The sequence below is a fragment of the Nomascus leucogenys genome, chromosome 13 (genome assembly GCF_006542625.1).
Source record: "Nomascus leucogenys isolate Asia chromosome 13, Asia_NLE_v1, whole genome shotgun sequence".
Lineage (NCBI taxonomy): Eukaryota > Metazoa > Chordata > Mammalia > Primates > Hylobatidae > Nomascus > Nomascus leucogenys.
In genome coordinates this window covers 102913986-102938847 of record NC_044393.1, presented here as the reverse complement: position 1 = coordinate 102938847, position 24862 = coordinate 102913986, and the positions used below count along the sequence as shown (strand labels likewise).

The 24862-nt window shown below is 44.2% G+C and overlaps 1 protein-coding gene across 5 annotated transcripts in view; it reads right to left on the bottom strand.

Moving 5' to 3' along the window:
• DPP6 (dipeptidyl peptidase like 6) overlaps positions 1-24862 on the bottom strand; it is a 1188326-nt gene that overhangs the window by 170802 nt on the left and 992662 nt on the right. For all 5 annotated transcript variants that reach the window (XM_030826245.1, XM_030826246.1, XM_004090271.3 and 2 more), the window contains one exon: positions 1602-1722. In XM_030826245.1, the coding sequence (XP_030682105.1) occupies positions 1602-1722 (121 nt within the window). The remainder of the gene's footprint in view (positions 1-1601; positions 1723-24862) is intronic.

Below are 24862 nucleotides of genomic sequence, written 5' to 3'. Positions count from 1 at the left end.
ATTGTGTACAAATTATACCTCTATTTACAAAAATTAAAAATCAAGTCATAGAACTTTATGGCTTCAGAGTAATTATGCTAGGAGGTAACACTAAGCTTGCATATCCATCTGCTTTATAATTTATGATGCATAAAGCCACTAAAATGCAGAATGAGACATGCACAGCACTGGGAGAAAGTGATACTGGCTTAAGAAAGCACCCAGAATCTCCCTGACCCTCCCTTGACCCAGCCTAGCAGGGTGAGTTATTGCTGTGATCACACGGTCTCAGGCCAGGAGGCTGAGAAGAGCTTGGGTTGTTCATCAGCCCCATGCTGGAAAGCATACGCTTACTCTAGCCACATGTGGAATTCAAAAAAGATAATTATCCTGAACTTGAACAACGACTTTCCCCAATAAATATTTCTTACCTTGTGTAAACTTGGGCCAATTATTTAACCTCACCATGCCTCATCTGTGAAATAGAACCTTGTTATGACAGTACTATAAACTGAATGTCTGTGTCCCCACAAATTCGTATGTTGAAACCCAAATCCCCAAGGTGATGGGGTTAGGAGGTGGCGCCTTTGTAAGGTGATGAGGTCATGAGGGTGTTGCCCCTATGAATGGGATTCATGCCCTTATAAAGAGATAAAAAGATAAAAGGATTCGTGCCCTTATAAAGAGATAAGAAGACCAGAGCTCTCTCTACTCTGCCAGGTGAGGACATAAGAAGACAGCCATGTGCAAGTGAGGAAGAGAGCCCTCACCAGACACTGGGTCTGCCAGCACCCTGATCTTGGACTTCCCAGGCTCCAGAGCTGTGAGAAATACATATTCATTGTTTAAGCTACCTAGTCTGTGGAACCTTGTTATATCTTGTTACAGCAGCCTGAACAAACTAAGACAGAGGGTGGAATGAAGTAACAGAAAACAAAGTGCTTCCAGCAGTGCCTGACAGCTAATAGCAATCAATACCTGGTTGTCATTGTTAGGATGAAGGGTCATAAGCATGGAGACAGCTTATCAAAGTTTAAGAAGAGAGGAGTTTCCCCTCTGATTTCTAGTTATTTAATAATGTATACAGCATGAGTCTTCTGGTGACAAAGTCAAACCAGAAAATGTCTGGCAAGGTGGAGGCACTCTCAGCTGCAAGTCACTCTGATGATTTATTTGGAAAGATGCAACTCATTCTTTCTTTTCCAACTGTCCCCTTCCCAAGGCAAAACGAGGCACTTATGTCTTCGAGTGGGGTAGAGACATGTGCATTTGCAGTCCCTGAGCGTTCCCAGAAGTCACCTCCTGACATAATAAATCTCCCATTAACGGGCCTCTTGCCCTTCAGGGATGAATTGCAGGGCTCTGCAAAGCCCAAAGCCAGCACACCTGCCCCAGGTGAGTGCACAACACTGCAGGCCCCTGACAACAGCCTGATGCTATTCCCTGGTGCTAATCAGCCTGATCCCAAAAGCTCCAACAAAATCTTTTAAATTTTGCAGAACCTCAAGAAACTGGAGTTTAATTTACAGTTAAAGTCAAAGAAAAAAGAAAAAGAACCCAACTCCAATGTAGCAGCAGCAGCAACCACAAATCTTCCTTTTTTCTCTCTGTGTGCATCTTACCTTCATACAGCCAGTCACTGAGGCCGTTGTAAATCACACCTTCCTTCCCAGTGGAGACCACACGGATGGCCTGTTTCCCGACATGTGCACAGTAGTAGATATTGTTTTCAAAAATAAATATCTAATTTGGAAAGAGAAAAAAGCATAGTATTAAGCAAGGAAGTGGTTATAAATAGGCTGTTCTTAAAAAATCTGAAATCATCAACCCGGTTTTCATTTTCCTGTTGTATTTATTAGAACAAAGGCAGTCTCAAAATTCTTGGAGGTCTACCCACCTCCAACAGAATATACCTGTAAGGATTAATCAGAGGCTGAAATTCCACATTCTTCACCCAGTGTTATCACTTACCATGACCGGACAATTTGTGGTCTGATACTTCTAGCTACTTAAAATCTGATATGGTTTGGATTTGTGTCCCTGTCCAAATCTCATGTCGAATTGTAATCCCCAATGTTGGAGGCTGAGCCTGGTAGGAGGTGACTGGATCGTGGGGGCAGATTTTTCCCTTGCTGTTCTCATGATAGTGAGGGAGTTCTCACAAGATTTGGTTGTTTAAAAGTGTGTAGCTCCTCCCACTGTGCTCTCTTCCTCCTCCTCCAGCCACGTAAGTTGTGCCTGCTTCCCTTCCTTCACCTTCCGCCGTGATTGAAAGTTTCCTGTGACCTCCCCAACCATGCCTTCTATATAGCCTGCAGAATCATGAGTCAATTAAACCTCTTTTTAAAATAAATTACCCAGTCTCAGGTAGTTCTTTATAGCAATGTGAGAATAAACTAATACAGAAAATTGGTACTGAGAATGGGCCATTCTTACAAAGATAACTGAAAATGTGGAAGTGACTCTGGAACTTGGTAATAGGCAGAGGTTGGAACAGGTTGGAGGACTCAGACGAAGACACAAAGATGAGGGAAAGTTTTAAACTTCCTAGAGAATTGTTGGATGATTGTGACCAAAATGCTGATAGTGATGTAGACAATGAAGTCCAGACTGAGGCAGTCTCAGATGGAGATAAGGAACTTATTGAGAATGGCAGCCAAGGTCACTTTTGTTATGCATGAGTAAATAGATGATTGGAAACTGGAATTTATGTTTAAAAAGGGAGGCCGAGCATAGAAGTTTGGAAAATTTGCAGCCTGACTACATGGTAGGAGAGAAAAACTCATTTTCTAGGGAGGAATTCAAGCCTGCTACAGAAATTTGCATAAGTAAAAAGGAACCAAATGTTAATCATCAAGACATTAGGGAAAATGCCTGCAAGGCATTTCAGAGACCTTTGAGGCAGCCCCTCCCATCACAGGCCTGGAGGCCTGGGAGGAAAGAATGGTTTCATGGGTCGGGCTCAGGGCCCCACTTCTCTGTGCAGCCTTGGTGCCCTGCATCGCACCCACACCAACTCCAGCCATGGCTAAAAGAGGCCAGGGTACAGCTCAGGCTGTTGCTTCAGAGGGTGTAAGCCCCAAGTCTTGGTGACTTCCACTTGGTATTATGCCTGTGGGTGTGCAGAGCATGAGAGTTGAGGCTTGGGAGCCTCCACCTAGATTTCAGTATGTATGAAATGCCTGGATGTCCAGACAGAAGTCTGTTGCAGGGTGAAGCCCTCATGGAGATCCTCTACTGGATCAGTGCAGAAGGGAAATGTGGGGTTGGAGCCTTCACACAGAGACCCCACTGGGGCACTGCCTAGTGGAGCTGTGAGAAGACGGCCACTGTCTTCCGGACCCTAGAATGGTAGATCCACTGACAGCTTGCAGCATGCATCTGGAAAAGCCCCAGGCACTCAATGCCACCCTGTGAAAGCAGCCAAGGAAGCTGAACCCTGCAGAGCTACAGGGCAGAGTGGCCCAAGATCATGGGAGACCACTGTTGTATCAGCGTGCACTGGATATGAGTCATTGGGTCAATGGAGATCATTTTGGAGTTTTAAGATCTAATGACTGCCCTGCTGGGTTTCAGACTTGCATGTGGCCTGTAGCCCCTTTGTTTTGGCCAGTTTCTCCCATTTGGAATGGCAGCTTTTACCCAATGCTTGTGTCCCCATTGTATTTTGGAAGTAACTATCTTGCTTTTGATTTTACAGGCTTACAGGCAGAAAAGACTTGCCTTGCCTCAGATGAGACTTTGGACTAGGACTTTTGGGTTAATGCTGGAATGAGTTAAGACTTTGGGGGATTGTTGGGAAGGCATGATTTTATTTTAAAATATGAGAAGGACATGAGATCTGGGAGGGGATAGGAGTGGAATGATTGGTTCAGATTTGTGTCCCCACCCAAATCTCATGTCAAATTGTAATTCCCAGTATTGGAGGTGAGGCCTGGTGGGAGGTGACTGGATCATGGGGATGGATTTCCCCCTTGCTCTTCTTGATAGTGAGTGAATTCTCATGAGATCTGGCTGTTTAAAAGTGTATAGCACCTCCCCCTTCACTCTCTTTCTCTTGCTCCCCCATGTAAGATGGGCCTGCTTCCCCTCTACAATGATTAAAAGTTTTCTGAGGCCTCTCCAGCCATGCTTCCTGTACAGCCAGCAGAACAGTGTGTCAATTAAACCTCTTTTCTTTATAAATTATCCAGACTCAGGTAGTTCTTTATAGCAATGTAAGAATGGACTAATACAATATCAAATTGGATTATTTTTGCAGTCCAATTTTTCCTAGCAATTAAGATTGATGGGCTGGGACACTGCAGATCTGAGTTTTATTCATTCAACAACATTCATTAAAAATTATGCAGTGGGCACCTACTCTGCAGTCACGGGGGATCACAGTGGTAAACAGGTGAGAACTCCAATGAGCCTTTATTCTACTTACAATCTGTAAAGAGGCTAGACTCTAAGCAGGACAATGGTCTGATAGAGAAGAATGTGGAGTTCTGGAAACACAAAACAGAGCTGCCTAACTCAGGCAAAGCACAGGCAAGGCCTTCATCAGAAAGTTATTGAAAAAAATTTACTATTGTGATAAAGTATACATTACATACAATTTGGCATTTTAACCATTTTATGTGTCCAGTTAAGTGTATTCAGTATGCTCATATTTTTGTGTAACCATCACCACCATCCATCTCCAGAACCTTTCCCTCTTCCCAGACTGAAACTCTGTCCCCGTTAAATACTATTGTAACTCCCCATCCCTCCCCCAGCCCCTGGCACCCCTACTCTACTTCCTGTCTCTAGGGGTCTGAAAACTCCAGGGACCTCATACAAGTGGAATCATACAGGAGGGGCAAGAAAGGATACTCAGGAGGCCAGAAGCCAGCTCCTGGAGGGTCTGGAAGCCACACTAAGGTGTCCCAAAGGCAACGGGAAGCCCCTGACAGAGGTGTGAGTAGGAGGCAACATGTTTACACTCGAGTCTCCTGAAGATGAGTATGGAGGCAGGTGGTGTGGCAAAGAGAAGGGAGCCAGTCCCCAAATGGGAGGAGCCTGTTGCTATCACCTGAGGAGCACTAACCATGGAGATGGAGGAGGACCAGCCATTGAGACTATGAGAAGAACCCATTGACCATGGGAAGTGACCTGAGGTCTGGGGTGAAGTTGTGGGATGAGGCAAAGTTGCTCTCAAACTGATCTCTTGGGCCACTGGGTGATAGAGAACCATCTGCAGAGTTGGGGTACACTGGAATATATTACAATTCTGACCTCGGGCAAGTCATCATCCCCTCTCTGGGGAGGAGGGGGAAATGGTCTATGTTGGTGGTCCTCAGATTTTGATGCATATTACATGGCCTGGGGAGCTTTTGAAAAACCTAATACACAATCCACCAGCACAACCCAAAGTCAGAATCTCTAGGAATGGAATCCAGGCATCAGCGTTTTTAAGAAACATCCCAGGTGATTACAATATGCAGCCAAATTTGAGAACCTGTGGCCCAGGAACTACCTCACGTCTCCTGAAGCTCCTAAGCTATAAATTGTCCTACACAATATATTCTCTGGTGCATGGATCAATTCTGCCCTGGGTGTTCTGTCTCCAAAATCTCTGCCCACATCCCTATGGGTACCTCACAACCTGATGCAGCCCAGGCTGCAAATACCCAGTGTCTACAGAAATCGGGCATGCAGACCAAGAGTGGGGATCAAACCAGCTGTTTTCTTTTAAGAAATTCTAGGAAAAACATTGCAGTGTCATTTAAGAGACTATGGAGAGAAGGTATTTTGCATAATACAGGAAATGGCATGAATATGGAATGTTTTTTACTGAAAATACGAAAAAGGCAGTTTCCCCAGATTGTTCCCATGGAGGGATGAATCTGAAAGCAGTGGCAAGTATTCGTTTTCTGCTCAGCCCTCCTGGCTCTTCAAGGTTTCACTTCAGCCAGAAATGAGTTGGAAAACTTCCAGAAACAAGTATACATCCTAATTTAATCTGTTAAGAGTTTGCCTAAGGGTAAGATGTATTACTAAGTTTTACCTTTTTTTTTTTTAAATAAATGCATTGTAAGCCTACAATGGATTTTTGAATCAAATCAGACCATAGCCAATTATTATTTTCAGTTAGTAAAGTTTGCTATGATGGATATTAAATCCTCTTTTTTTTTTGCTTTGGTTTTATTTCTAATGGAAGGAAAATGAAAGAACAAGCTATAAAGAAGAGTGTATTTTGCTTTGAAGATCTTTCACATTTTCCTTTTTTTGAGAGAGAGGAGTCTTGCTCTGTCATCCAGGCTGGAGTGCAGTGGCTCAATCTCAGCTCACTGTAAACCTGTTTCCTGGGCTCAAGCCATCCTTCCACCAAGCCTCCCAAGCAGCTGGGACTACAGGTGCCAGCCACCACTCCTGGCTAAGTTTTGTATTTTTCGTAGATGGGGTTTTGCCATGTTGCCCAGGCTGGTCTCAAACCCCTGAGCTCAAGTGATCCACCCACCTCAGCCTCCCAAAGTGCTGGGATTACAGGCATAAGCCACTGTGCCTCACATTCTCCTTTTGATAATCAGATTAATATATCTGAGGAAAAGATGATGGACGGCATCGAGTTCTGCCCGTGGTTTTGCGATGCTAACCCTCGGGAGGCTGAGAAATCCTGGGTGCTGAGATCAAATATTGGGGTGAGTGACTGAATTTTTACTTTTTATCCACCATGTGCATGGCTGGCAGAGCGCTCAGGCTCCTCTGAGTTCCCGAGATTCTTGTTCCTAAAGGGGCTTGAAGCCTCCCTACGTGTGGCCTTCACTGTCTGGATTAGTCCATGCACCATCCCCAAGGCCTCACCCCACCCACCTGGAGCCACTCACAGCCGTGGGCCGCCCTCACTCAACTCCCTGCCTCCTGCTGCCGCCCCCGATTTATCTCATACATCACAGTCCAGATTCGTCTTTACTGAAACACGATTTTTCTCATGTATTTTTTAAAAATCTGAAATGACTTTCTGCTTACTTCAGAATAAAGTTTAAATCTCTAGTCTGCAACCCAAATCCCTCCAAAATCAAGATGTAACTTTCAGTCCTGCAGAAGTCATTGAGGTCCCATGATGCACGGTTAGGGATGTCATTGGCCCTAAGGAGTTCCCATTCACGGTGGTAATCTGGATCTAACCAGCTCAGTGTTCTCCAGGCTACGCGATGGTGTCTGCACCACATGCTGGGAGCACAGAGGATGTGATGCATGGCCTGGGCCAGCTGCTGGACTGTTATGTGCCTCAGTTTCTCCATTTGTCAGCAGAGATAATAATAAAACCTCATCTTTTGTTGTTGTTGTTGTTTTTGGAAGACAGGGTCTTTCTCTGTTGTGCAGGCTGGAGTGCAGTGGTGTGATCATAGCTCACTGCAGCCTCAACCTCCTGGGCTCAAGAAATCCTCCTGCCTCAGCCTCCCAGGTAGCTGGGACCACAGGCACACACCGCCACGGCCAGGTATATATATGTATATATATATATATTTTTTTTTTTGGCAGAGATGGGGTCTCACTATGTTGCCTAGGCTGGTCTTGAACTCCTGGCCTCAAGTGATCCTCCTGCCTTGGCTTCACAAGTGTTGGGATTAGAGGTGTGAGCCACTGCGCATGGCCAATAGAATCTAATCTTAAATGGATGTGAAGAGCAAGTGAGTCAACCAACTCAAAGTACGTAAAACAGTGGCTGGCCTGAAGTAAATGCTCAATCACATCTGTTGCTGTTACTGTCTCCCTTATAAAAAATCCATTCTCTCTGAAGGGGTTAGAACAGGCTTCACAGGAGGTGTCATCTGAGCTAGAATGTTAAGGATTAATGCTTTTAATTATGATCAGGTCTAGCTTATCTGCTTCTTTTACTTTCTTTTATTTTTTATGCTTTTTGTGTCAGAGCTAAAAATCCATTCCCAAATCCAAGGTCATGAACATTTCCCTTATGCTTCTGTGATTTTTACAGTTTTCACTTATATTTAGATCTTTGATCTATTTCGGGTAAAGTTTTGTATATGTTGGGCAGACACTTCTAAAATGCTTTATGAGCATTAACTCACTTAATCTTTAAAAATAACCCTATGGGGCAGGTACTATCATTCCTGCTTTGTAGATGAAGACACAGGAGCACAGAGCTGTTAAGGAACTTGCCCAGCAGCTGGTGGGTCAGGGGTGCAGCTGGGATTGAAACCAGGTTGTACGAGGCAGTTAAATGCCTTGCCCAAGGTCAGCAGTTAACAGAAGAAGGAGCCAGGATTGGACCTTACGCACCAGGTTCCAGAACTTGTGGTCTCATAATTACAGCACGTTGCAACTTGACAGCAACTTGCTAAATAAATGAAAGGTGTGATTTTTAACCAAAAATGCACCAGACCATAAACAACTTTGATCAGAATGCCACCTCTCACATTTTCTTCCTCACTCAGAAGGAAACTGATGTCAGAAGCTCACACTCATGAGACCCACACAGAAGAACCAGGTGGGGCAGGAAGGATGCCTGCCTGTCATTGTCACAGCATGTCTCCAGCAGACACGGCAGCTGCAGCAGCAGCGGGCCCCATTCTGCCCTCTCCTCGAGGCTTACTGGGGAAAGACCTCTTGCTGGGAGCTTTGTCGTCAGCTTCCCGGTGACCACGGGCCCACACTGGCAGGAGGCCCTTCTCACTGAAAAACCCATCAGTCAAGGACCCTGTCGGCTGGCTCAGCACTTGAATTCATTCTGGTGAAGGGGCTGCCCACCCCTTTTTCAGGATAGCCTTCGCCCTGTGGGCACTCAGCCAGTACCTGCATCTGCGATGGATTCTGTGGCCTCAGTCCAACTGTGGCACTGGGGCCCTGCAGTGGGAGATGCTGTTGAAACACCCGAGCCCACTGTCCACTGGAATCCCTGTCCTGCTGCAGCCGGGGGTCCCTGCCATCCTGCAGCGGGGCATGTGCTCTCTGCTGTCAAACCTCAGTTCCTTCTTCCAGAAAACTTTTATAAGGTAAATGCTCAGGTTTCCAAAACATACTGAGATGTACATAAGGCCCAGGAGAATGATGACGTCTGCTTTGTGGTCCTCACGTGGGACTATCCAGCCCCCACTAGTAAGCGATGGGGACATTCGCAGGCTTTTCCAGGACAGGCAAGGCCACTGTCCCCACTTCCTCCATGCTGCCCTGCCCTGGCACCCCATCTGGAAGCTCTGCCTGCTGGTGCCTCCTCTCCTGGGCACGGCACAGGTGTGTTCCCTCCTCAGTCCGTCGATTCACTCTTCTCCTCGCCCAAATGCTCTGTTTTCCTTGGCACCTATCCAGATCCTGCCCCCTTGTAAGCCTCCGCTCAGCTCCCAATCTTCTAGCAGGAAGCCTCAACAATCTCTGTCCGTCACAGACCTGTGCTTATGCTGTACTCCCTCCTCACCAACAGAACAGATCCTACAGGACGAGAGGTTCTGGGAAGCAGATGCAGGAGCTCAGGGAAGAGGATAAGGGAGATTGGACGTGCACGCAGGATGAGGCCTGCTCTCCAGTCTGGTCCCTGGCACCCCCTGAAGCCCACAGACAGAGGCCTTCACGTTGATGCTGAAGCAATGTCCACTCAAGCACAAGTGAGCTCTTTTCAGAGCGATGACAATCGGCGCAGCCTCGGAAGACTCCGTTTCCCATTTCTGCAGAACACTAGTCCACCACGGCTGATGGGGGCAGTGACCTGCAGAGAAGAGCAGTGACTCCAGGCTAAGGGAGGCAGGGGAACTGCGTGCCGGGTGCCTGGCCTCCACGGAGGGCCCTGTCCAATGCCTGCTGGAAGCCGACTGTGCAGACTCGACCCTTTCCAAATATTCAGTAGCCTCTGCAGACCTCACCAGCAGAGTGAGGTCTGTGTCAGGGCGGTGGGCAAAGTCCTCAGCAGAGTGAGTCACATGAATCATTCCCACTGTGTATCCACACTTGACACCCCAGGTTTCTCCTGTGGCATCATCTGGTCTTCTCCACTGACTAGATTTCCAATTTTATGAGAGCAGGGTCCACATGTCATTTTTCCTTTGTGTTCCAACCTTCCTTCCTTCCACCCCCATGGCCACATTACTTCTGTGTATCTTTAATTTCATGCAAACTTGAAGGATGGAAGTTTTGCTGGCATCCCAGCCCATACAGCCCACTTTGGAGCCCCCAGATCCCAGCAGAACATCATTGCCCTGGAGAGGCTGGGATGTAACCAAGACAAGCCCGGCATAGATAAGATCTGAGTGTAGGAAGCCCATTACTCACCAAACATGCCACCACAGTAGCCTCTGTACTCGAGTTTGAAGAACAAGAGAGAAGGAGTCTTAAGCGATGGGAGAAGGCTACCAAAAAAGAAAACATATGGAAAGTAGAATATCTGGAATCTTTGAAAGAGCAATGGGGTAAAACCTAGTAAGTCCTGAGATGTTCAAACACAAGAAGGGTGGTGCTTCTGAGCAGTGGGGGGATGAATCATTTCCTAGATGTGATCCAAAGGCAGAGAGATAAAGATCTTAAAGAAGAGGAAGACTCACTTTGGGAGGCCGAGGCGGGTGGATCACCTGAGGTCAGAAGTTCGAGACCAGCCTGGCCAACACAGTGAAAACCTGTCTCTACTAAAAACACAAAATTTAGCCAGGCATGGTGGTGGCTGCCTGTAATCCCAGCTACTTGGGACATTGAGGCTGGAGAATCACTTGAATCCGGAAGGTGGAGGTTGCAGTGAACTGAGATCCTGTCACTGCACTCCAGCCTGGGCAACAAGAGCAAAACTCAGTCTCAAAAAAAAAAAAAAAAAGAAAAAAAAAAAAAAAGGAGGAGGAAGTCTAAAACCCAGGCAAGGCAGCTTTAAAGAGGACCTTGCTGTGGGTTCCACAGTGACTAAAGATTGTCGGGTGTGGGAGTAGAATAGAGACAAAAACTCAGAGCAAAGGGCTGAACCTTTAAAATTTTCATTTAGAAGTTTTATTCAAAGTAATCTTGATATGAAGAATGAAATTAGACCCGAATTTCTTACCACTTAAAAAAATCAACTCAAAATGGTTTAAAGACTTAGCCATAAGACCCAAAATTATAAAACAACTAGAAGAAAACACAGTGGAAATACTTCATGTCATTAGTCTGGGCAAGGATTTTATAGAAAAGAACTCAAAGGCACAGGCACAAACACAAAAATAGAAAAAGGTGATTACAGTAAACTAAAAAGCTTCACACAGCAAAAGAAACAATCGATAGAGTGAAGATACAGCCTGCAGAATGGGAGGAAATATCTGCAAATGATGCATCTGACGAGGGGTTAGTATCCATAATACATAAGGAACTCAAACAACTCAACAGCAAAAACCAAATCATTTGATTAAAAAATGGACAAAAGAACTGAATAGACATTTTCCAAAAGAAGACATACAGATAGCAAACAAGTCTAGGAAAAAATCTTCAACATCACTAATCATCAGAGAAATGCAAATGAAAACAACAGTGAGATACCATCTCACCCCCGTTAGAATGGCTGTTATCAGAAAGACAAAAATTAACAAATGCTAGGGAGGATATGGATAAGGGGGGCCTTTTATACACTGTTGGTGGAAATGTAAATTAGTACAACCATTATGGAAACCAGTATGGAGGTTCCTCAAAAAATGAAAAATAGAGCTACTATATGATCCAGCAACCATATGGTTTTATACTGGGTAGACATCCAAAGCAAATGATATCAGTAAGCTGAGATACGTGCACTTCCGTGTTCACTGCAGCACTATTCACAATAGGCAAGACATGGAATCACCTCAAGTGTCCATCGATGGATGAATGAATGTAGAAAATGTGATACACATATACACAAGGAAATAGTATTTAGCCAAAGAAAAGAATGAAATCCTGTCATTTGCAGCAGCATGGATGAACCTAGAGGACACCAGGTTAAGTGAAATAAGTCAGGTACAAAAAGCCAAATATCACAGTCTCACTCATATGTGGCATCTAAAACATTGCTCTCATAGAAGTAGAGAGTAGAATGGTACCGGGAAAGGGCTGGGAAGGGTGTGTGTGTGTGTGTGTGTGTTTGTGTGCAGGTGGGTAATGGGGAGAGACTGGTCAATGTTACAATGAGGTAGAAGGAATAAGTCCTAGTATTCCATTACACAGTTGGGTGATAATGGTTAACAATAATATATTGTCTATTCAAAATATCTAGAAGAGAAGATTTTGGGTGTTCTCACCACAAATAAATGTTCAAGCTGATAATCTGCTAATTACTGTAATTTGATAATTACACACTGTATACATGTATTGAAACATCACACTCACCCGGGTGTGGTGGCTCACACCAGTAATCCCAGCACTTTGGGAGGCCGAGGTGGGCAGATCATGAGGTCAGGAGTTCAAGATCAGCCTGACCAACATGGAGAAACTCTGTCTCTACTAAAAATACAAAATTAGCTGTGCGTGGTGGTGCATGCCTGTAATCCCAGTTACTTGGGAGGCTGAGGCAGGAGAATCGCTTGAACCTGGGAGGCAGAGGTTGCAGTGAGCTGAGATCGTACCACTGCACTCCAGCCTGGGAAACAGAGCAAGACTCTGTCTCAAAAAACAGCAACAATAACAACAAGAAACAAACAAACAAACAAATATCACAGTGTATCACATTAAATAGGTACAATTATTATGTGTAACCTAAAGAAAATAAAATTTTAAAAATGGCATAATATATTGAGCTATCTTGAAAACCAGTTTGGGCCATTTGGGAGAAAAAAAAACCTGCTCTCTTTTTGAGTAAATTCTATGTCTGGAACCAACTAACCCATGCATCTGTTTACCTGACATTTGTTGATCATTAAAGATACCACATTTGATCAGGCATGCACCTGCTCTCCTACATCCAGGAGCAGCATATAATATAAGGGGGCAATAAATTATAGCTGGGGGTGAAGAGGGAAGGCTTTAGGGGAGGGGCCTGGAGAATTCACTTGGTGTGCACGGGGGAGAGTCGAAGGGAGAACTCTTCAGATGTCGGCATCCATGTGTGGAAAGGCTCACAGATCTGATGCATTTAGGGGACTAACAAGTAGGTTGGAAGAGTTGTAAAATAGTAAGTGGGTAGGGATGCAGGGTGGTAAAAGACACAGCAAGAGTGGGGGACAGGTCAGGCTATGGGAAGCCTTGTGTTCCAGGTGGGAGAAGCCTTGTGTTCCAGGGAAGTTGGGCCTTCATTTTCTTTGTGATGGGTAAACTTGGAAAGCAAAGTCATAGAAGAGCCAGAAAATCAGATTTTCATTTCAGAAATATCACCATCACGGCTGAGGGGAGATGGGAGGCAGAAGTCTGGAGGTGGGGAGGCCTAGGAAATAGTGAAAGCATAAACTACAAAAATGAGCTCTAAAAGAAGATGGATTTGAAAAATATTAGGAGTCAGAATCTACAGGGTGTGGGTGTGTGGCAGGAACAAGAAGGAAATAAATATGATTTCTCATCCTCACACCTAGATGACAGAGTGTACAGGTTACTAAGAATTAAGATGGGAAATGAAGAAGGAAGAGAAGGTTTGGAGAAGGAAGTCAGAGTGGGGTTTGGGCAGGTTGACTGTGAGATGCCTCTGAGACTTCCAGGTAGTTGCTCCATAGGCAGCTGGAAGTTAGTGTCTAAAGAGAGACAGGAGACAGAGATGGCAGGTTATCACCTATGGATGACAGGCAAAACCACATTTTATACAACATAAAGTCCCTCAAAACAAAGTACTTCTTGAGCAAAGGGTACAGCTGAGGGTGACAGCCAGGGGAACATCAATTTTCATCAGGTGGGTGGATGAGGTTCCATTTGGTGTCAGCGCTCGCACTGAAGTTCCTCACATTTGACGGCTGCAGGGTACCATTTGGGCTATTGCAGTCGAAAATTGTCTCATAATTCAAGAACTTAAAATAGCTTATCACAATCACACTTTGTCTGCATCATATTAGCAAGTGTTCCAATGATAAGGTTGGAAAATTGTACGTGTGTGATTCCTTGTCTGAAAAGTATATTGAAATTAAAGTAGGCTTCAATGTACATTAGCTCAACAAATATTCCTTTTATAAAATGTTATCCTGGCTGGGTGCAGTGGCTCATGCCTGTAATCCCAGCACTTTAGGAGGCCTAGGCAGGTGGATCATCTGAGGTCAGGAGTTTGAGACCAGCCTGGCCAACATGGTGAAAACCCATCTCTACTTAAAAAATACAAAAATTAGCCAGGTGCGGTGGCAGGTGCCTGTAATCCCAGCTACTTGGGAGGCTAAGGCAAGAGATTCACTTGAACCTGGGAGCAGAGGTTGCAGTGAGTTGAGAGCATGCCATGGCACTCCAGCCTGGGCAACAAGAGCAAAACTCCATCTCAAAAATAAATAAATAAATAAATAAAAATAAGATAAAAAAGTTATCCTATTAGTCCTTCTTCTTCTGAGCCTACCAGGTAAAAGTGCGAGGGCCTCTGCTTTGGATTTAAAGCCATCACCAGCCTATCCCAAGTTATTTCTCATCCTTAATTTCTTTCTGCCAGACACATCTCTTTGTTATTTCCCAAGTAAGCCCACTCAGTCTACCTTGGGCAAGCCCCCTCTGGGTATTTACAAAATACATGACATTTTCATTAGTTTCTTTTTTAAAAATGAACATTTTAGCATAAATATGGCTTATACACTCAAGGTTATAGTAAATTCTGTGAAGGTTCAATTAACTAGATGATATGGTTTGACTGTGTCTCCACCCAAATCTCATCTTGAATTGTAGCTCCCATAATTCTCATGTGTCTTGGGAGGGACCAGGTGGAGATAATTGAATCATGGGGCAGTTTCCCCCATCCAGTTCTCATGATAGTGTTAGTTCTCACAAGATCTGATGGTTTTATAAAGGGCTTTTCCTTTTACTGGGCACTCATTCTCTCTCCTGCTGCCCTGCGAAGAGGTTCCACCATGATTGTAAGTTTCCTGAGGCCTCCCCAGCCATGCAGAACTGTGAGTCAATTAAACCTCCTTCCTTTATAAATTACCCAGTCTCAGGTATTTCTTCATAGCACTGTGAGAACAGACTAATACAATAAATTGGTGCCACAGAGAGTGAGGTGCTGCTATAAAGATATCTCAAAATGTGGAAGCTACTTTGGAACTGGGTAACAGGCAGAGGTTGGAACCATTTGAAGGGCTCAGAAGAAGACAGGAAAATGTGGGAAAGTTTAGAACTTCCTACAGATTAGAGGGCTCAGAAGACAGGAAGATGTGGGAAAGTTTGGAACTCCCTAGAGACTTGTTGAATAGCTTTGATGAAAATGCTGATATTGAAGTCCAGGCTGAGGTGGTCTCAGATGGAGATAAGGAACTTGTTGGGAACTGAAGTAAAGATCACTCTTGCTATGCAAAAAGACTGGTGGCATTTTTTCTCTGCCCCAGAGATCTGTGGAACTTCAAATTTGAGAGAAATGATTTAAAGTATCTAGAGGAAGAAATTTCTAAGTAACAAAGTGTTCAAGAAGAAGTAGAGAATAGAAGTTTAGAAAATTTGCAATCTGATGATGCAATAGAAAAGAAAATCCCATTTTCTGGGGATAAATTCAAGTTGGCTGCAGAAATTTGCATAAGTAACAAGAAGCCCAATGTTAATCACCAAGACAATAGGGAAAATGTCCCCAGGGCATGTCAGAGACCTTCATGGCAGCCCCTCCTATCACAGGCCTGGAGACCTAGGAGGGAAAAATAGTTTCCTGGCCTGGATCCAGGGCCCCTCTTCTGTGTGCAGACTTGGGACTTGGTGCCCTGTGTCCCAGCCACTCCAGCCATGGCTAAAAGGGGCCAATGTACAGCTTGGGCCATTGCTTCAGAGGGTGCAAGCCCCAAATCTTGGCAAATTCTACATGATGTTGGGCCTGCGGGTGCATAGAAGTCAAGAATTGAGGTTTGGGGACCTCCATCTAGATTTCAGAAGATGTATGGAAATGCCAGGATGTCCAGGTAGAAGTTTGCTGCAGAGGTGGAGCCCTCCTGGAGAACCTCACTTGGGCAGTGCAGAAGGGAAACGTGGGGTCAGAGCCCACACACAGAGTCCCCACTGGGGCACTGCATTGTGGAACTGTGAGAAGAGGGCCACCATCCTTCAGACCCCAGAATGGTAGATCCACCAATAGCTTGCACCAGGTACCTGTAAAAGCCACAGACAATGTCAGCCCGTGAAAGCAGCTGGGAGGTAGGCTGTACCCTGTAAAGCCACAGGGGCAGAGCTGCCCCCATGGGAGCTCACTTCTTGCATCAGCATGACCTAGATGTGAAACATATTTTTGGAACTTTAAGGTTTAATGACTGCCCTATTGGATTTTGGACATGCATGGGGCCTGCAGCCTTTTTGTTTGGGCCAATTTCTCCCATTTGGAATGGGTATATTTACCCATTGCCTGTACCCCACTGTATCTAGGAAGTAACTAACTTGTTTTTGATTTTACAAGCTCATAGGCAAAAGGGAATTGCCTTGTCTCAGATGAGACTTTGGACTTGGACTTTTGAGTTAATGCTGGAAGAAGACTTTGGAGGACTGTTGCAAGGGCATGGTTTTGTTTTGAATTGTGAGGACATGAGATTTGGGAGGGGCCAGGGGCAGAATGATATGGTTTGGCTGTATCCCCACCCATATCTCATTCTGAATTTTAGTTCCTATAATTCCCATGTGTCTTGAGAGGGACCAGGTAGAGATAATTGAATCATGGGGTGGTTTCCCCTATCCTGTTCTCCTGATAGTGAGCTGGTTCTCATGAGATCTGATGGTTTTCTAAGGGGCTTTCCCCTTTGCTGGGCATTCATTCTCTCTTCTGCCACCCTGTGAAGAGATGTCTTCTGCCATGATTGTAAGTTTCTTGAGGCCTCCCCAGCCATGCAGAACTGTGAGTCAATTAAACCTCTTTCCTTTATAAATTACCCAGTCTTGGATATTTCTTCATAGCAGCATGAGAATGGACTAATACACTGGAATTCTGTAGAGGATTGGGAAATTTCAGTTAAATACACTTTCTTGGTGAATTTTCTAACTAAAGAAGAGATCTTTGCAATTTCAGTCCTTATTAGGGAAATATTTCCAGACTTTATACTTTCTTGATTTATTAGATAGAATGAGGTATATGATATGGAATTATTATTGATTAAAATAATCAGTTTTCATTATCCAAAACTATTGGTGTGGACGTACAAAAAGGGATTAGATCAAATCTATATCCATTCCCAAAAACTGTTTTCCTTGATATTGTCTGTGTTATTGCTATTGTTTTCCACGCATGTTGTATACAGGAAAACTATCCCAAGGTTTAGCATGTGAGTTGGCTGGATTTTAACTAATTGAGGCTTTATTTGACTTTTCCAAAAGTCAAATAAATCCAAAAGTTTCATGAATATTTACATCAGTAAGATAATTTAAAAAGAGAAATTAAAAAGTTAGTACAACTTCCAGGTAACTTACTGAGAACAAGGTGTGTGTGTGTGTGTGTGTGTGTGTCTGTGTGTGTGTGTGTGTATTAAGTGATAATTTACACCCTTAATATTTCTTAAACCAATTCAAAGTAAATTACAATAAAAGCACAATCTGCATGTTCCCAGAATGGTTATGATAAAAGAGACACAAATAGCTAAAGAGGGGGCTAATTACATCAGGAACTAGGGATGGAATAATTACTATAATTACGCACAATTTGGTTTTTAGTTCTGGAAAATCAAGGCCAAAAGGGAAACATGTTGCATACCTCAGTATTTGACAAAATGATAGCAATACTACTAAGGGTGAGATAATAAAAAAGAAAGAACCTTGGACTTGAAATGGAACCCTGAATTCCAGTCTAAAACTACTAGCTGTCCAGCTGTGAGCAGGTTACTCAACACTGTTTAATGCAATTTCCTTCACTATAACATAAGAGGTTGGGTTGGATGATCTATAAGAGATTTCTTTCATCTTTCACTTTGTCAAATTCAATAGTTACATTAATATTTACATCAGTAAAAGATATTCAGCAAATTAATTAGTTATATTACCAAACTTCTATTGAAAAGGAGAACTAGTTATTTATTTATTATTTCTTCTTAAATTAAGATGGGGGTCTTGCTCTGTTGCCCAGGCTGGTCTCAAACTCCTGGCCTTAAGCAATCCTCCTGCCTTGGCCTCCCATATGTGTGGGCCACCATGCCCAGACTAGGGAAAACTATTTATCATGGAAAGGAAATTAAACATTCATAGTGAAGCCAACATGTTATTATTAAGGGGGAAATAGATTCTCTCTCTATATCAATTAAAAACTTCAATGATCACATTGCCTAGGTTTCTTTAATTGACACATTATAGTGGCTTTCCTAATGTTAAGGACATATCCACATAGTAGTGACTATTTGGCAATTGCATGCTTCTCTCTCTATTCCATGGCTTCTCTTGAGTTACCACATTTCCTGATCAAGCTAATTACATCAGGGACCATTTACTGACATTTCTGTAGTAAATAAAAATGAAAGATCCTGTTGTATGTAATATAAAACTTAATTTATAGGGCAAAGCACAGAACAGGTTGGCTGGCCATGGAAGTGGCTATCCCCATTGGTTTGGCAATGATCATACGCAAGTTACTGCTCCTGAAGCCCACAGGAGAGTCTTCACTGGAGACTGTGCCAATCCTGCAGATAACTCCTGTCACTGGAACACTCTACGCACATAAAACATGTCACCAGGATACAGGCATTCTGCCTCCAAATCTGCAACCTTGTAGACGTACCTCTTAAGAAGACCCTGCTGAAAGCAGAAAGCTTACCAGAGAAGCCAGCAGGTCCTTGGGCAGTGGCAGCTAGCAAGTGAGGTGAGGAAGCCCTCCAAGGACAACCTAAGGAGTCCTGGTGAGCTCGTTTCTCTGCATGGGTTTAATTTCTGGGTGTGCTACAAATGCCACATGTGGTCCCGAGTGGTTTCATTAATAGGCCATATAACAGCAAGTTAGGATTACCAGCTGTGGCTGAAAGATTGAAGAAACACTCTGGCACTCAGAACCTAAGGTGAGTCCTCTTTGCAGGGAATTTGACCATCAGCTGACTTCCTGCTTTTGTTGCCCTGGAAACCTGATAAGGGTTGAATATTACCTCTATTCATGACAGCATTATTTATGGTAAGTTGCATTGAGATAAGGAGAACCATCGGTACTGGGAAGGAGTTACAGCTGCCACTTTTCCCAGGCTGGTGACCCTCGTGCACATTCCTGGTGGGGCCCTGAAGCCATGCCCCTGGTTCCTGAGAGGCATCGGGCAGGGAAGATTCCACACCCACCTGTGGATGTCCTGCTCCCTGCACCGAGCTGTCATCTGGCAGTGGGGCTAGGGGAGAAGGCAGCTCCTGTGTGGTTGGGGGGACAGCAGCATTGAATACTGCAGGAGAGGTGCACATGTGTGATGTCACCCTGCTGGCTGACCGTTGCTGCCCCAGATCCTACTGAGTCCAGCTGATGCTGAATGTGGACTCAGGTGGAGCCGGAATGTATGCTTGGTCCACACATGGCCCCTGATGGGTGCTTCAAAGCAGGTGTCAGGTCCCTGACATAGGCCAACCTTCCTGAACAGTATGCCTTCCATGGGTTCATGTCAGAAACTGATGATGGTGGGAATTCTGAGTCTTTTCTGAAATAGAATTACTACAAAGTAATAAGAAGAAGTGAGAGAGATATACCAACACCAAAGATGGGGCTGGGTAAAGGAGTGTTGGGTTTTTTTGAAAAGTGAACTGCTGGCTTAAGATCATAGAATCAGTCTGGCCAGCTACAAGCTGGAAAACAGCACAGCAAAAGCCACCAAGCTGTGACTACAAGTATTTGTTTTTTGTGGAATATATGAAAAAAAAAAAGAAAAAGAAAAATGTCATTGTCCTACAGATCACACTCATACATGTACAGAATACTACCTTAAAATAAACTTTGAGCTGAGCATGGTGGCTCCTGCCTGTAATCCTAGCACTTTGGGAGGCCAAGGTGGGAGGATTACTTGAGGCCAGGAATTTGAGACCAGCCTGTGCAACACGGTAAGACTCCATCTCTACAAAAACAAATAGCAACAACAACAACAACAACAAACATTAAAAAGTTAGCTGAGTGTGGTAGCACATGCCTGTAGTCCTAGCTACTTGAGACACTGAAGCAGGAGGATTGCTTGAGTCCAGTAGGTCAAGACTGCAGTGAACTCCTGCCTGGACCACAGAGTGAGATCCTATCTCTACAAAACATACACAAATCAACTTTTTGTATTTTATTTCCTTCAAGATGTATGTGTGTTGGTAGGGGAGGTATAAATCTGGTTTTTAATAAAACTAAGGCCATATAATGGTTAATTTATATTAGGAATGCTTTTCAATGTTATTTTAATTTATTTTTTGAGACAGAGTCTTGCTCTGTCGGTGAGGCTGGAGTGCGGTGGCATGATCTCAGCTCACTGCAACCTCTGTCTCCTGGGCTCAAGCAATTCTCTTGCCTCAGCCTCCTGAGTAGCTGGGATTACAGGTATGTGCCACCATGCCCAGCTAATTTTTGTATTTTTAATAGAGACAGGGTTTCACCATCGTGGCCAGGCTGGTCTCGAACTCCTGACCTCAGGTAATCCGTCTGTCTTGGCCTCCTCAAGTGCTGGGATTACAGGGGTGAGCCACCACGCCCGGCTGCTTTTCCATGTTATTAAACATTCTTTGAGACATGCCCTTGAAGAGATATGACAGTTTATTTAATTAATCCCCTATTATTTGACGTATAGTTTTTGAGTTTTTTTTATTGTAATACAAATACTATTGTGTGCATCTTGGTACAAAAATTTTCACCTGTGTCTCTGATATTTCCCTGGGATAAATTCCTACAAGTGGAAAGAATGAATCATGTTCACTGAGCTATAAATATGTGTATGAAGGACACAAACAGGTCAAACAACTGTACAAATTACTAAAAACTAACAAAAAGAAATCTTATTACAATGTTTTGTTTATCGGATTATGAAAGACTGAACACTAATGATATCCAGCACTGCTAAGAATACAGTGTGCTTGCCTGATGGGAGCAGAGGTGGAGAACACTGAAGAAAAAGTCGGCAAATCCTATCAAAAGAGACTTTTCTTGCAGAGATTACATGAAGAGACTGCTAGAAATAAAGTATAATTGGCCTTCAAGCCTTGTATACAGAAACTGATGGTAGTGGAAAGCCCAGTTACCTGTGAGCTAAAAGGTTAATAACATATGTATATATACACGTGGTTATGTGCTTTTTCCCATGGAAGTAGTCCTAAAATTGCCAGGAGTCACTCTCAGAGTACCCAATGCTCTATTTCAGGAACACACCATTCAATCTGTGAATTACTAAATACTGACTCTATTTTGCCCTCACATTCCCTATATTTTGGCCTTTTCCCTTTTCACTGCTCAACTGGGCAAATACACAACCTTTTATTATACTAGCTTGCAATGGATGGATAGAGGATGGCATGGTTTGGCTCTGTCCCTACCCAAATCTCATCTTGAATTGTAGTTCCCATAACTCCCACATGTTGGGAGATCTGAGGGTTTTACAAGGGGTCTCCCCTTCCGCTCAGGTCTCATTCTCTCCTGTCCGCTGCTATGTAGGACGTGCTTTTGTTTCTCCTTTGCCTTCTGCCATGATTGTGAGGCCTCCTCAGCCACGAGGAACTGTGAGTCAATCAAACCTTTTTTCCTTCATAAATTACCCAGTCTCAGGCATGTCTTTATTAGCAGAGTGAAAACGGACTAATACAGAGGAGATGCCAAAGCTGTTGATCAATGAGAGGTTTAAGATTCCTGATGATTCTCATTTAGTTCAGCGTCATCATCATCAACACCGCAAACACCCTCGGGGCATGTCCGATGGGCCTGGCGAGGTGCTGAGCAGTCGGCATGCAAGGTCTCATCTCATCTTTGCAATGGCTATAACTGTTTATTCTGAGTGAGTATTTCATATTTTAGGCTGATGATTAATCCATCAGCCTAAAATCCAGAATGCTTGGTTCTTTCATTGGTTCTTACCTAGGCAGCTCTAGGATATGGCAAAAAATCATTTAATTGCTCTGCCTTTTGATTTTCTTATCCACAAAATACAGATAATTACACCTGCCGTGCTTGCCTCATGGTGCCATAGGGAGGATGAAAGTAGATAATTTATGGGAGAAAATCCTGGAGGTTCTAAAGCACTTTCAAAGGTAACATATTATTAGCATAATAAGTGTCATCAACCTATCCAATCCTTCCACAGAGGACCACATTTTAATCACAGGATTCTTGTAGTTCCCTCACTTTACCACTTTTCCCCTCTGCCCTTTCCTTCAAAAACCAGTATAAAGTATTACATCATTTTCCACTCCAGCAAATTAATTCAGGATTTAATGCCAAAGGGCAGAGTGTAGTGCCAAGAAAGAGAAATGCTTGTAGATAATCTAAAATTGCTCTTCTTACCAGAAAGTACTCACATCATCCCTTCTTTCAAAATCTCAACCAAAATCAAAATGAAAAGCCCCAACACCACTCTAAAGACTTTCCCATCAATGCAGCTTTCAAACGCTAAAGGAAAATCTTCCTTTTCAGAGTCACCCACCCACAGAAATCTCTTGGGATCTTTCTCACCTCCCGAACCCACATTTTAACCTGGAGAATTCTGAGGTATTATTTTTCCAAAGCTGAGAAAAAGTTCTCAAAATAAAATCGTGCTTTTGAGCATTTGATAGTACGTGTTCAGTGTCCACTTGAAGCTATTTAAACATAGGAGCTCCAGAAGTTCCTAGCTGACTGAAGAGATGGCACCCTTCTAATGAGTCCAGGGACATGGAGAGGTGGGCACAACAGTGGCAGGAACTAGCATCAGGCCCTGCCTGAGGCTGTGCGTTTTATAAACTCCCCCTCCTCACAGGGAGTCACTGAACCTCCAGGGGCTGACTACAGAGTGGCCTGGCCAGGCATCCTGACATTCTCCAGGCTGGGAATTGCTGGGAGGAAGTTTAAAAAGTGCCAACAAGGCACCCCGAGGGTCTTGTCTGGGTGGTTGTGAGGTCTGCCCTGAGAATGATATCTGAGCTGAGCTCTATGGGTGAACAGAGGCTACCCAGGGAAAGAAGGGGAATGAGAGCATTGCAGGAGAGGGAGCCACGTTCACCAAGGCCCTGGACAAGGCAAGGTAGGACAATCCTCTGAGGGAGGAGGCCACAGCAGCTGGGCCAGGGCAGGTGGTGAGAGGTTGAGCTGGAGAAGTCGCAGGGGACGCAAGATCCTAGAGGTTACACTCCTGACTCCCTGCTTTTGTGTGAGAACAACGGGAGTTACTGAAGGGTGCTGGTTGTCATCATGGTTCCAGGACATTCTAAACAAGGGAGAAGGTGAGAGTTTTGTTTTCCATGACCACACTCATTGCTGCATAGGGGCCGAGTAGAGGGGGGACATCTGCAGGATGGGCCAGATGGGGGACGACAGTGGCCTTCACAGGCCTTCCAACCCTTCTACACAGGAAACTGGCTACTTTGTCGGAGTTGAAGTCATTGATCAGATGTTGCTGTAATCACTAGCTCAGCTACAGTTGCTTTATTCTACCAACAAACAGAAGATCATATTCACTGGATTAATGACTTAAGATAGTATTTGCCTATGTTCTACTTTCACATGTTCTGGCTAACCACTGTAGTGGTGACCTCCACTATTTGTTTGCCTAGTTTGAGGCCATCTCTCCCCTATGCCTGTGGCTCAGGGGCTGTCTGGAAGCCCTGGCCCCCACAATGGGCATACCACCCAGGCATGTGAATTTGCAGGATTCCATCCCTGCCATCCCAGCCATGGGCCCTGAGTGATGGCCTCTGACACACCCTGGGCAGGTCAGGTATTCTCAGGCCTTTCCTGGAGCTTCGGAGTCTACTGCTTCTTGCCTCTGGGTCCTGGCACTGGAATGATACAGACCTCAGGGTCCCAGGGGTGATTTGTCTTCCTGGCCATATGGAAGACGTTTTGCACTGGAAGAGAGTGAGATGAACACACAGAAAGAAGTAGAGCTGAAGAGAGACTACAGAAAAGGGAAAGCAGGAAAGGAAAATAGCAGGAGATAAGGGTGGAGGCAGAGACATGCCCCAGGATGCTGTCTGAGTCCCTGGATGCCAAACCCACTTCTGACCACCCCAGGTATGTAAGATATTCCCTTTCTTGTTTAGTCTAGTTTAACTTGACATTTTGTCTTTTATCACTAAAAAAATCCTGACAAATATATCCACTTCTTTGGCTACAGTTACCATATTTTCTGTGCTCTCCCTTCTCTCCCTCTCCTCTCCCTGAGCTTTTCCTTGTTCCAGGTTTCTGAATACTGATGGTCTTTGCCCTGGAGGAGCTCCTTGTCTGGTTCACCCATGCTTAAACACATACACATCAATGGCGTGTGCTTGTAATCTCAGCTACTCTGGAGGCTGAGGCAGAATAATTGCTTGAGGAGTTTGAGACCCAGCCTCGACAGTATAGCAAGACTCCATCTCAAAGATAAAAACAGAAAGCTGTATACAGGCATGCCACAAAGATTTGGCAGGTTCAGTCCCAGACCACCAACCACCACAATAAAGTGAATATCACAATAAAGGGAGTCACAGAAATCTTTTGGTTTCCAACTGCATATAAAAGTTATGTTTATACTCTGCTGTAGATTAGTAACTGTGCAAAAGTATTATGTCTAAAAATGTAAGTTATTAAAAATGTTTTATTGCTAACAAATGCTAACAATCATCTAAGCCTTTGGTGAGTCATCATCTTTTTGCTGGTAGGTGGTGTTGCATTGATGTTGATGGCTGCTGACTGATCAGGGGCTGATTGCTGAAGGTTGGGATAACTGGTAATTTCTTAAAATAAGACAATAATGAAGTTTGCACATTG